Source organism: Falco biarmicus, chromosome 1, assembly GCF_023638135.1.
Source record: "Falco biarmicus isolate bFalBia1 chromosome 1, bFalBia1.pri, whole genome shotgun sequence".
Classification (NCBI taxonomy): Eukaryota; Metazoa; Chordata; class Aves; order Falconiformes; family Falconidae; genus Falco; species Falco biarmicus.
The window spans coordinates 69,579,490-69,592,078 of NC_079288.1; the positions used below are offsets into that span (position 1 = coordinate 69,579,490).

At 40.0% G+C, this 12,589-nt stretch overlaps 1 protein-coding gene across 2 annotated transcripts; it reads left to right on the forward strand.

Annotated features, from left to right (window-relative positions):
• LOC130146935 (OCIA domain-containing protein 2-like) lies at positions 1 to 10,940 on the forward strand. Of its 2 annotated transcripts, none has more exons than XM_056333581.1 (7): positions 1 to 171; positions 2,596 to 2,689; positions 3,519 to 3,572; positions 5,804 to 5,851; positions 6,868 to 6,973; positions 8,211 to 8,298; positions 10,776 to 10,940. In XM_056333581.1, the coding sequence occupies exons 1-6, from the start codon at positions 112 to 114 to the stop codon at positions 8,290 to 8,292; spliced, it is 444 nt and encodes a 147-aa protein (XP_056189556.1). In that variant the 5' UTR covers positions 1 to 111; the 3' UTR covers positions 8,293 to 8,298; positions 10,776 to 10,940. The 2 variants fall into 2 exon arrangements, with proteins under 2 accessions (XP_056189556.1, XP_056189565.1); XM_056333590.1 differs by lacking the exon at positions 1 to 171 and adding an exon at positions 2,375 to 2,474.
• The last annotated feature ends 1,649 nt before the right edge of the window (positions 10,941 to 12,589 follow it).

Consider the following 12,589-nt stretch of genomic DNA (forward strand, 5'->3'; position numbering starts at 1 on the left):
AGTATGGTACTTTGGCTTTTTACCTTTGTACCTAGCAGAAAGAGGTAGCCAAGCATAAAACACATCATTTCTGCTGACCGAGATCGGCAGCAGGATACAAGGAAAGAGGCAATGTCTTCCGAAACAACCCAACAGGAAAGTCAGACATCTCCACTGGAGCAAACTGGATGGGTAAGTTGGGTTTCCTCCCTTTTATTTTGATGCTATTGCTAGTGAATAACTGAGGTTTTGCATTGGTGGCTCTTACTGAAGAGAGAAACAGATGTCTGTTAGCTTAATAAGCATATAAATGGAGAGAAGAAAAGGCTATGTGTTATTCTTCCTGGTTCACTACACTCAGGCGGCTAGGAGCTTTTGAGTCTTAAGATAGTGGGCCCTGATTTACGCTATGCTAGTTAAACTAGTTATGAGCTGGCAGAGCCCTAGTGTCTGAGTACTAGTCCAGTGTAACTGGATAATAAATGTCCCCATTGAGCTGTGCATGCACATGGATATGTATTCAGAATGGGAGAAGGGAAGAGTATTGCACAAGAACCTGCCCTCCAGCTGTGCAGGAGAAAGGCATTCCCCTCTGGTGGAGAAATTAAGGAATTTAAATGTGGTATGACCTTGGTGCTAACCAGGCACTGCCAGAGAGCTGCAAAAGTGGACTGATCCGCAAGGAAAGGTGACCTGGGAGCCACCAGTGACAGCAAAGTGGGCAGGGGTTGTAACTTCACTCCAGGACAAAGAACATAGTTCCACAGTACCCCAAAAAGAGGAGCAGAGCAGATCCGGTGATGTTAACCAACGGAGTCAGCCAACCATCAGTCAGTCCAGTGACTGCCCTGCAAGGCCGTGGGAATAAGGCACATCTGATACCAAGGCAGGAGGTCAAGTTAGCAAAGCAAGGTAGGGATCATCGTGGCAAAAAGCCGGGTGCAGGCATACCTACAACACAGTTAGGGTGAGGGCCTGAGCTTAAATGCAGGTCCTGAGCCAAGGGGCAGAGGCCCTGGGCAAAAGCTTCTTGCAGATCTTTCCCCCAGCTTTGCTGTTTTTGCAGCAATCTCATTTAGTGTTACACAACTGTGCCATATTAGAGCTGACTTTGAGCCCAAGCAACTAAACCCCTGGCAGGGCGTGTATGGGGGCAGAAAGGCTGCAAAGCCTGCTGGTCCACTTAGGGCTCTGACACTAATTTCCTTATCTTTCACTCAGCTTGTTTGGATTTTATTGTATTTGCTGTGACCTTGCTGTGAAACCAGTTTGGAGTGGTTCTCTACGGTCTGGAGTGGAGTCAGTTCTGTACTGTTTACCCAAGCAGCACCACCATTAACTTTAGTGGGAGCAGTGCTTGAAGAAGGACTGAGATATTAATTAGCTAAAATGTGAAATGTGTGGCTGCAGCCAGTAAATGCATTTTATTATTATGGTTACAAAATCATGGATCAGTCAGCCATAAAATGAGGTAGAATCCTGTAATAGACTAGTGTGCTCTTTTTCACAAGGCACTGCTTGTTCTATGAAGTCTGGTTTTGCTTTCAAGAATAAGTATGTTTGTGGATGTGATGTTTTTGCAGAAAAACGTTAAAATTTCCATTAATTTTAACTTAATGATGACTCCTTCTTTCCCCCAGCTTTTATTGCTGAACGCAATGTCATACGGTATGGGGTATCCCTTGGGTCAGTTGGGGTCAGCTGCTCCAGAAACAGAAAAGGCTGACGCTGTGTAAGCACGGCTCAGCAATAACTGAAACATTCCAGTCAACACTGGTTTGGTCACAAACCTGAAATGCGGCACCATACCAGCTACTATGGAGAGTAACTCTTTCCCAGCCAAAATCAGTACACCCGTATATTTCAGACGTCCAATAATGGTACTACAAGTGCTAACACTGATAACCAAGTCATCTCATAAAGAAAAATAATCTACTTACATCCTCATGGCGATGCCCTGGACAGTAGAATGCAAGAGAGAATACTGTCTTTTTTTTCACAATCAAAATGGGAAAATAAAGAGTTACCATTAGCTTAAAAGACGCCTGTTGGCAAACTAATTATTATGAAGGTGAAGCCAGTATGGTTGAGTTCAGTTAAAGCCATGAATGTATTTAAACTGCTCAGAGAGAAAGTTAGGCTAGTTAGGGGAATCTGACAATTTGTGTTGACCCTTTTTCTGAATACTTGCAAAATCTGCTCTGACTGAACTTAAATTGACTTCTGTATGGGGCAGAACTTTGTTTTTAGAAACTACCACTCTGCCTTTATTTCCTGTAATTTCTTTACCAGAAGATGATGTAGCTTATGAGAATGAAATGGCTAACAGAAATAAAGCAATATACTTCTGGTGTAAGCAGCAGCTGAGCTATTTTAGGAAAGTACAAACCAACAGGATGAGTGGTTTTAACTTAAAGCCTATGTAGTTCTTTCTGTTTCTGTGTTGGGGTGTTATTTCATCACACTGCTAACAACAGAACAAGGAGTTCTGCTTGGTTGTTGGCTTTTGCATTGTATTTTATTTGTTTCTTAAATAATTTGTTGTCTTTAATGGATTTTTTTTTTTTCTTCCTGTGAGATGAAATTCAATAAGCTAACCCAGGTTTATCCTTTCAGCCAATGTTCTATTGTCCCATCTCAAAAATTCACAACTCTGAAGAAATTGTAAGGATCCGTGAAGAATGCAAAAAGGAAAGTTTCTGGTACAGAGGTGAGTGATCCAAATGTGTTCTTATCACACTGAGAATGACTTCTTTATATATTTATGTAAAACTGGCTGGAAAATGCCGTGCCATTTATTGTAATACATTGGGGTTTGTTGGAATATTATTGTGAGTTAACTCTGTCACTTGATTTTAAGTTGAGCAATATGTTATTACAGGGTTAACTGTATTATTTGCGTAATCATTGTAGGTAAAGGTGGTTGAATTAAGCTTTTGTTTAGTATGAATTTACTTTTACAGTCATGGAGTTGGTTCTATTCTTGTAGTCAAATAATTTTATTACATACTTATTCTTGCCTTTGAATGAAAGGCAGTCATGGCTATGTGTCTTGGATTTGTAAAATCCTTCAGGTGTTAGAACATCTGAAAAATTAGTTACTCAGTGTTTTGGTGCCTTTTAAGTCCACCATGTCAGTCTGTATCTAAATTACATGTTTTCTGAAATGAGAAGATTAAAAAGGGTTTCAGCATTTAATTGGAGCTGCTGTCATTACTAGTGTTGCAGTACTGAGAAGAGATATTCAGATTATGGAAGCTATTATTTTATAAATATATGTAATGCATTAGCTCCAGATGCTGCAGCATGCCTGATGTCTGGCACTGTGTGAAGCCGTCCTTGCCTTTGAAAATACAATAATCTGAATGAGCAGATAGAATAGGTGATTAAGACAGTATGTAAAGTTAATGTTTAGAAGATGAGTAATATATTTATTATAAACATATAAACCATTTGACATATAAAAGAGTAACGTATTTAACAAATGGATAACAAATTTTGGCTGATACTGTATATTCTCCTCCTTTTTATTTTTACAGCTCTTCCTTTGTCTCTTGGGAGCATGCTTGTCGCCCAGGGACTAGTCTCAAAAGGTAAATATAAACACACATGATGGTCCTAAGTTATTGTTGTGGCTTGAGACAGTTACGAAGTTGAGACTCTGCAATTACTACTGAAATGCAAGTTTTCCTAAAGCCTGCTGTTTTTCAAGATCAATATTCCTTTCACTCATTGCCATCATTGTTATAGTGATCTGATCATTATGTGTGCATTGCCACAGTCATTCATTTGAAAGGACATTAACTGAAAAGAAAATTCACAAATTCAAAGACTGGTGGCTAGAGTCTGTCACCACGATCACATGTATTTGTGTAGAGTCTTCACTGGGTCTGCTTGTAGGGCAGAGCATTGTACAACTTGAGCAAGGGCATCAAAATCAGGTACTCTAGTTCGAACTGTTGTTTTATTTGGAAAATGCTGGCAATGTTTTTACAGTGACCATATATCAGTATGAATACAGCTTTGGTGCAAAGGGACAAGGAATACTGCCAAAATGAGGAGACAGAGGGCTTTTTATAGAGATGGCTTGTGATCTCAGGCTAACACAAAAGAGAATTGTATTCTGTTTATGTGATGGATGAGCCTGGTTCTACACATTGTGCCTTGTGTTGCCCTTTGGGGGGGCTTGACTAATAATAAAGTTGAGGTTAGTGTTTTGGGTAAAGGGTGAAGGGCATCCACCCTGAAGACCACTAAGATGGTGTATCCCACAGGAGCAAATAAGACAGTCCTTCACCCTGCATCAGCAGTGAGTTACAGCAGGGGTAGGTAGGAGCAAAATCACAGGGCCTGAAGCAAGAAGCAGAAAAGAATCCAGGGGCTATAAGAGATGGGTGGTGGGAGACAGCAAATGGAGAAAGTGGAAATGGCTCAGCCTTTTCTCACTGTGTGTGGTTGCAAGCCCCTTGTTTTGTTTCAGGCACCGTTGCCATGTTTCCTCCTCATCGCATTCTTTTTTGTTTTTCTAAGATGATAGGGAGGACTAGAGTAGAAAACCTAAAAGCTGTGCTATACCACAAGAGGCTGATGTGGGTTCCCTGTTGCATTCTTGACCTATGAGCTTGTAGGAGGACAGGGAGGGAAGGAGCAAGGGAGAGTGTGTGAAGGAAGACAAAGGATTACCCATTTGAAAAAGGGTGAGCAGTGACAGGAAGGGCACTGGGGTTGTTTCAGTTGCTAACATTGCAGCCTCTGGCACCGAGTACTCTTCTCAGTTTCTTTCCATTGTACTTGGATGTTTCTGATCAGCCGTGAAATAACAAATGCCTATATTAAATAATCATGACTGGTGTCAACAACTGGGCGGGAAGGTGGAGCTGTTTAGAAACAAACAACAATTTTGCTCCTCCCTTCTCGGAGAGACACAATTTAAAATTGCATAGATGCCAGTGGGTGAAGGCCCTTGCACTTAGTGTAGACTGAATGCTCCTCTGTCTAAACACTCCTTTCTGATGATTGCATGCAGTACGCTGCCTCTAGAAGAAGCTGGAGCTTCTGAGCCTCATTAATACTGTCTGAATGCATGTAACAGTGCAGCCAGTGTTCCCATCCCTTTGCTGTGGTAATCTTGCTGTGTGGAGCCCTCCTCCAGAGCATGGCACTCCTCTGCCAGGCACGCAGGCTCTCAGAGGCATACTGGTTTCACCTCCTGGTCTTAACTGGGGGAAGGTGGATTTTGATGGGAAAAGCTAAAGGTAATCTTTTGGTTTTCTTGTTCAGCACACTGTATTCTCCTCTTAAAGGCAAAATGTATAATCTCTCCAGAGGAGGAGGCTGGATACCAGCGGTACAGTTTAATACTAGTTTAATCCATAGCCACAGAAAACTACTGAAGAATAGTCTGGGCCTGCTTCTCACAGCACAAGGAGCTGGACCCTGAGTAAGAGATTTCAGTTTGCTGTTATATTTGCAGGGTTGGTTTGTGCTGAAACATAAGCACCATCTCCTCCTTCTGCAGTGCTGCAGGTGTCATCCCTCGCAGCCATGCTGCTTTCATGTTGATTTACACTCTGAACCCCTGCCTGAACTGAATCCAGCAAAGTCCAGATTTTTTTCCATTACTCTAGAACTGCCCTAAAACAGATGCACTAAGAACTAGCAGAATGGGAAGTGCCCTGATGTTCCTAAATCTGAGTTAGTGGACTTTTCATACAGTCTTCACCTTCAGAAATGCAAAAACTTGTAGAAAAAATACTGTCTTGGTTTTGAGTACTGGTGAGTTCCTCAAGTGAATAAGCTTTCTGACTATTTCCTTTAATCATAGGTATTTTGCCAGCAACCCCAAGATTTGGTGCATTACCTAAGATGGCAAGTAAGTTGTACTCAATTCTAAAATGAATGGAAAGGTTATTTACAGGCAGTATGCAGACCTCAGATGCATCTCTCTGAATTTCTTTTCAAACTCTTCTTTTTTTTAAATTTATGAGATATTACCACAGTGCTTTAGGAAATCAGAATTCTGCTATGTTTAAAAATAAATCTATGAAACAAGGTTCTTTTAATGTAAACATTTTCAGTAGCAGCTTATGTTTACTTAATATAGCCTCTCAAATTAGTAAAAACTCAAATCTCATCTTTGTTTTATAAATAATGTCAGCCTCATTGATCAGCCATGCTTAGCAGATCACACAATTTATGGTATCAAGGAGTCATCGTAGTATAATATATAAAATACTATGTTCCTTTTTATATGTTCATTTGATTGATTGTAACTGTCTAATTCATGATGATGAATTGATAAAGAAAACAAAGCACAGAAACTGTACAGTACAGTAAGGTGTCTCTTAAATGGCAAGAAATGAAGTTGATTCTCTCTTCAGCAGAGTTCAACAGAAAAATGGGGATATTGAAGCACTGTTTTTATTCTGACTCTGTAATGAGTGAAAGTCCCAACGCGATAGTATGGGAGGCCGATGTTCTAGCTCCTTAGAAGCCCAGAGAAGATAGTGTTAAAACTGCGATCATTAGAAATATACCATGGTGTGTACACAAGGGCAAGAGAAATCAGTGCTGATGTTGTGAATTAATTCCACTGTGAGCTATCTCTATAATCTGTTTGTCTGAATCTGAAATCTTACCATTCCAGCTGAATATGGTATCCTTTTCCAGTATACATTGTCTTGGACCAGTTGCTATATCTTATGATAGTAGCCAGTTTTCAGTAGTTACTGAAATCATCTGTGTAATCCCTGTATAACTTCTATGTGTTTGTGACATGTTTTGAGAAGACATGCTACATACAATTTGTCATATGATTAAAATGGAGCCAATTGCAGACTCCTAATTTAAGCCCTTGTACTAACAGTGGTTTTTTATCTGTCTTTATAGTTGCTGGTGTCTTAGGTTTTGCCATTGGAAAGATGTCATACATAGGAGAATGCCAAAAAAAGTTCCAGAAAATTGGTATTGTACCATTTGGTCCACAACAAAAAAGGTTTGTGGTTATTTAAATTATTAATCCTAGAATGAAAGAGTCTAAAACATAGTAAAAATTATATGCAGCAAAACTACAAATTTAAATTCAGTGACCAGGTCATGAAGTATTACTCATATTCTTAGGCTGTATATGACAGTATTAGCAACTACTAAATATTCTTCAGAAAATGCAAATTAAACTTGGTGTAATACCTGTTGTTAGGAAATCCATTAGTTAAATTAAATTATTGTACTTCTAAGTGTAATGGGACAGCAGTTATTAGCTCTCTTTTCATCTAGTATTGTGCCTCTAGAGTGTTTAACCATCATCCATGACATCACTTTGGCCCTTTGTGTCTTTCTTTGTACCATATATCAGGCCAAATATGCTGCAGATTTTTTTTACACTATCCTCATATTTTAACAACAGTTTCAATCTCAACCCACATCCCAGCCTCCTCTGCTGTGGCTTTGCCCAACCTCATGCTCTCATGCCAAACCATGAAGAGCACAAACTGAGGGCATTTTTTCCACCTGGCAAGTCTAACCATATGATAGATCTCAGTGGTTACGTCCTGTCACCTGGCACAGCCATGTTTCAGTCATTGTTTTATGAACTTCACATAAAGCACTCCCCCCTGTCAAATCAGTCTCTCGACTTCCTTCCAAGCTCCTCCTTCAACTGCCAGTACCGCTTTTCATTCTCAATATGGCTTCTCATCTGCACCTTTCACACGCAAAATACATTTCCAAAAATCCTACCCACAAAATCATTCTCCTCTCTTTCCACATCTTTCCTCCAGACCAACCTGAGCTTCTGTGCCTACAGAAATGCTGGACTGACAATGGGAAGCTTCTTCATTGTTCACATCTCTCTTCCATTCTTCCCCCACATAACAAAGCTATTACTTTCCTCACTTGACGTTACACAAAATGGCCGTTTGTCACTCTCTTGTATTTCATACCTTGCTCGTAACTCTGTTTGCTCGTTATTGATAGGCGCAGTGGCAAGAACTCTCTTCCCGCTCAGAAAATGGCGATTGCTAGAGATGGTAGTTAATAATATTAATGAGGTTTTATTGGCTGAGACTTTTAGATGCCATTTTTTTACAGTTTGTCCTGTAAAGCAGGTATAAGAATTGGAGAATACAGGCAAGAGATTACTTGTTCAAGAACATTTGCAAGAATGCCATATGGTTGTATTAGAAGAAATCCTGTAAAATTCTTGAAAATTTTATCTGTTTTCAATATTGTAGGCATTGTCAGCATACTAGCAAAGAATATGAGGCAAAACTGCAATCGAATGAGAAAGAAGGTTCAATTCCTTCAGCATCTTAGACCCAGGTAGGCAACCTTGAAATTTAAAGTAAATTCTTATTTTATTTTCCTTGTTGGGTGGTATTCTTACCTGAAACCTTTGAACAATGTAGTGAAAACCATGGATTTTAATCATGGATTAAAACCTGAGCATTATTCAAGGAAATATTCTCTATCTGTGATTTCTAATTAAATTTGTTTCTTCATTTTTACTTTACATAATTTTATGCTAATTTTAAACCCCCAATTTTGGAGGAATTTCTGCTTTAGCTGTAGCAAAGTATTGGTTATTCACCTAATCGGAATTAATTTGGATTGACTACTTGTACAAAAACAAATATAGCTCCTTTCAATTTCCAACTTTTTTACTAAAGAATCAAATGATTATGGATAAGTCATAGAAATATTGAGAATCTAAAAGCAGACACAGTTGGGGGGTGGGTTTTTTTATCTGGTGGGGTTATTTTTTGCATCCAGTACTATGGTTTAGCTAGAGCCTTCCTGAGGGTAATATAATAGTGGTGCTAGAGCAACTACATGGTGGGGCAGGGGAGATGGCTGATGTGATGGTTTCACCCCAGAAAGGGAAAAATTCCCTTTGTGAAAATGGAGGGTTTACAGTGTGGAAGGCAGGGGAGTGTTTAAAAGCACTTGCACTCTTTGTCTGTGGAAAACAGGCCAGCAGCTGGGCTTTTTAAAAGCATTTTCACACTTTCTGCTTGTGGTAAGCTGGCCTACATTTCTCACAGGCAGGAGAATGTGTGAAAGTGTTTGCAAGTAGCTTGGCTTTCTGCAAGAGAGGAGAGCAGAAGGCCTGTTTGAAATCCTGCCATGCGAGTTTGTTATGGCTCTAACTGTAGCTCTGAACAGAAGTGTGATGCAGAAATTGTTGGATTGAGTCTCTCTGGCATATATTATGCAGGAGTTTAGACAAGGATATTGATGATGGTCCTTTTCTTGCTCTAAAGTGCATGACTGCAGACAATCTAGAAGGAGGAGTAGCCTAGCAGAACCTCTTTACTTAGGAGAGATTTTGATCAATTTTTACTATGCAACAATATGTTATGGCAGTAAGGATTATCCTGAAAGAAGCCATTAGAATAAATTCCTGGTTTTAATCAACTTTGCCACTGCTTGAGCATTTTATATTGAGCTGCAAGTGCTCAGCCACTAGCAGAAAATGCAGTTTGGCTTAGGCTCACCTAATAAAGTTGCTGCCAAAAGGGGCAGTGCTTCTCTGTACCAGCTGCAGAGACCATGAAGCAACGTGGCCCTCCAGATCCCCCTGCTTTAGATGGGTATCAGACCGGTAAGGAGGTGGGAGGGGGGACAGGAAACCTTTCTGAGGGGTAACTTGCTAGTGCCAGCATGAAGGAGAGAGCCAGGCTTAGGTAGCTGTGAATGAATGACATCCTAAATCCTTTAGCAGCTGTAAGCTTAATTAAGCCCTTGCATGACTGTGTTGATTAAGTGCTTTTGAAGATTTTCTTTTAAATAAATGTTTGCCTATGTAGGCTAGTGTCCTCACCTATTTCAAATAAGAACCCCAAAGCATATTTAATTGAGGACCAACGCTTAGTAGCAATTACCTGTGTAGTGGAATAAAATGTTGATGGTGGGATTTACCACCACTGTCTATCAGAGCTGGAGCCTGCTGAACCTGAAATCCAAACACATGTTCTTTTTCAACTTTTTCCCTTTTTCAGCCTTCTTCTGTGAGCTGACAGTATTTTTTCTGGTGTATAAGTACCAATTAGCTTTTAAATATATTCCAAATTGTCCCAAATACAAAGGAGTCTTGCAGCTGTATGAAGGGAAAAATGCAGGATGCCAGAGGCCCTTCTGTTTTCCTCCTGCGGTGGGTCCTGGAATTTCTGCTGTGGAACCTGTTCCCTGTTCAGCTCACGTGTTCATCAAAGAACTTGATTGCTGCACTTTTTACCAGCCACTTAGGTCTTCCTGTGCCTTTTTTGAAAGGGCTAGAAAGCTTAGTCAGAAACTTAGTCTGAAAACAAACGTGAGACAAGTATTTCTTTTGAATTTTAATTGCTGGAAGGAAAAAGCCAACATGTTTGGGCCAGTGTGATCATTTTGAATTTGTCAGAAATCAGTTTTGATGGACAGGTTTCAGAAACTTAGGAAAAGAAATTACCATAAGCGTTGTGTTGTTTCCTGTATTGTTAAAAAGTGAAAATAATAAACCTCATAACCCCTTCTGTGTCTCAATAAAAAATCTGAATTTAGCATGCTATGCTCTACAAAGGTACAGAGACCCTACTGAGTACCTCTCACCACTATCCATGCTAAGCATAAAGCGTGAGCTTTGGCACTGCCTAGGCAGACCACCCACATAAAATTATCTCCTGTTGATGAGTCCAAGAGTAATGTCTTTTATCCTCAGGGACTTTGCAGAGTTCTCACAGAAATCACCAAGAAGCTGCGCATTTCATGTCAAAAGCAAGGTACCACTCAGCTAAATAATGGGTCGTTTCATTCCATTACAGATGTAGTGAAGATGATAAAGATCTTACGGATCAGCATCTTCTTTCACGACTTTATTCTGTAGAGAAGAATCAATGTCTTCGGTGTGGTGTAAATTGCCTTATTTGAAGCAGTTGCATAATGTTATGTAGTTCTGTTCATAATAAATGCCGGTTTCTTGTTATGCACTTTTTGATTTTTCCTTTTCTCTCTCTTCTCAGCATGTTTTGGTTTATTTTCCTCCCTTCAGTGCAATTTTTCTCTTAGTGCTGAAAAATTAAATTTGTCTATTGTACTTGGATGCCAGCAATAGTTTGTGTAGCAAGCAAAATGGCATATGCTAGAATGTTTGTCTTCTATGTCAGAAGGAAAGAGTGTGAGGATGCTTAAATGATTTTCCACAGTTTAGCAGCTATTCAGTCTTGGAGATGGCTCCTTGTTCTTGGAGCGTTTTAAGAGTACTAAGCTAAAAGTTCATTAGGGTATTGTCACACTGCAGTTCCTATGCTGAACCAACTTTTAACTGGCCAATTTTACAGAAGGGTCCACTTTGCCAGGGATATCAAAAGCACACGCCACATTCACAGTGAACAAGAAGATAAAATATTTTGGAACAGTTTATGGTCTGCACACAATCCAAGGCTAGAACTAGATCACACATGCTTTCTACAAGCAGCATGAGACACAAACTTCCATGAAATATCTCAGGAAATCGAAAGCAGACATTTCCCCTAAGTGCAGTGATGGTGTTCACATGCAAATCAAATGTACAGCTACTGAAAAGTTTGGGCTTCACTGTCAACTGTTTTCTTGGGGTGGCGGGTAGGTGGGTCTGTTTGGTTTTATACTATGCCTGTGGTTAGTACCTCTCTTTTGAACTAGCTGCTTTGGGCATGTTTACCCGGGCACAAAGAGATTCTGCAAGCAGGATACATAGCATGTAAACTTACAAAGGAACTGTTAAATGTTAAATGGTTGCTACACACAAAAGACATTCTGGATTTAAGAAGCTATTAGGCTAAATACCACCCTGGTAAGAGAGTCTTTACTAGCCAGGCAGCCACCAGGCAGAAGGAGAAAGGTTAGACTAACTAGCCTCCCTGGCTTTTTTCCTTTAAGATTTTATACCTTTCCAAATGGGTTTTGCCCTCTTGAATTCTTGAACTACTAAGAACCCCTGTCTCAACAGGGGCTTTAATTTTACACTTTTTACCTCTTTACAGACTTCTTGCTTAGCTCTTTCTTAGCAGTCTGAGTCAAGGGTAAACAGCTGGGCCATGTCAGAGCTGGATGCTTGGTGTACCAGCAGGTAAGCCTTGGTGAGTCTTCAACAGGGGCTACAGGCAGAGAGGGTTACACAACCACAAAGAAGTCGACCTCCTTTGTGAAGAAAATGTAATTGTCACAGGTGTCCTGTGATAGCCAGCAAAACTCGAATGATGACATGTCTTAGCTACTTTCCCTACATCTGACATCTGCTGTCAAGATAACAGCAACAAACTGCACCAAGGTTATAGTCAGGCCTGGGTTATCTGAGGCAAGCCATTACGTGATGCATGTGACAGGGGACCTTTCACGTCAGACTCTCAGAGGTTGCTTTTGTGGTCAGTGTTACCTCCTCGGGTTACAAGCTACTTAAATTTGCTCTAAATGTAATTTTGTTCAAGCTTCCTATTTGCTGTAATAAACGTACTGTTATATAAAAATTGTCTTTTTTCCCTAAATTTATTTCCATACTTTGCAAGAGGCAATACTCTGATTAGCTAATTGTGTGGATCTAAGTTCATGAGTTACTGTGATACTGTTATGAAAAAAAGGCTGTTTGTGAATCTAAACT

Excerpts from the sequence above, each read along its gene's own strand:
- LOC130146935 (XM_056333581.1), top strand. The coding sequence starts at position 112 with ATGTCTTCCGAAACAACCCAACAGGAAAGTCAGACATCTCCACTGGAG. Across the intron at positions 3,573-5,803 it reads CCAGGGACTAGTCTCAAAAG|GTATTTTGCCAGCAACCCCA; the intron begins GTAAATATAAAC and ends CTTTAATCATAG. Across the intron at positions 6,974-8,210 it reads TTTGGTCCACAACAAAAAAG|GCATTGTCAGCATACTAGCA; the intron begins GTTTGTGGTTAT and ends TCAATATTGTAG.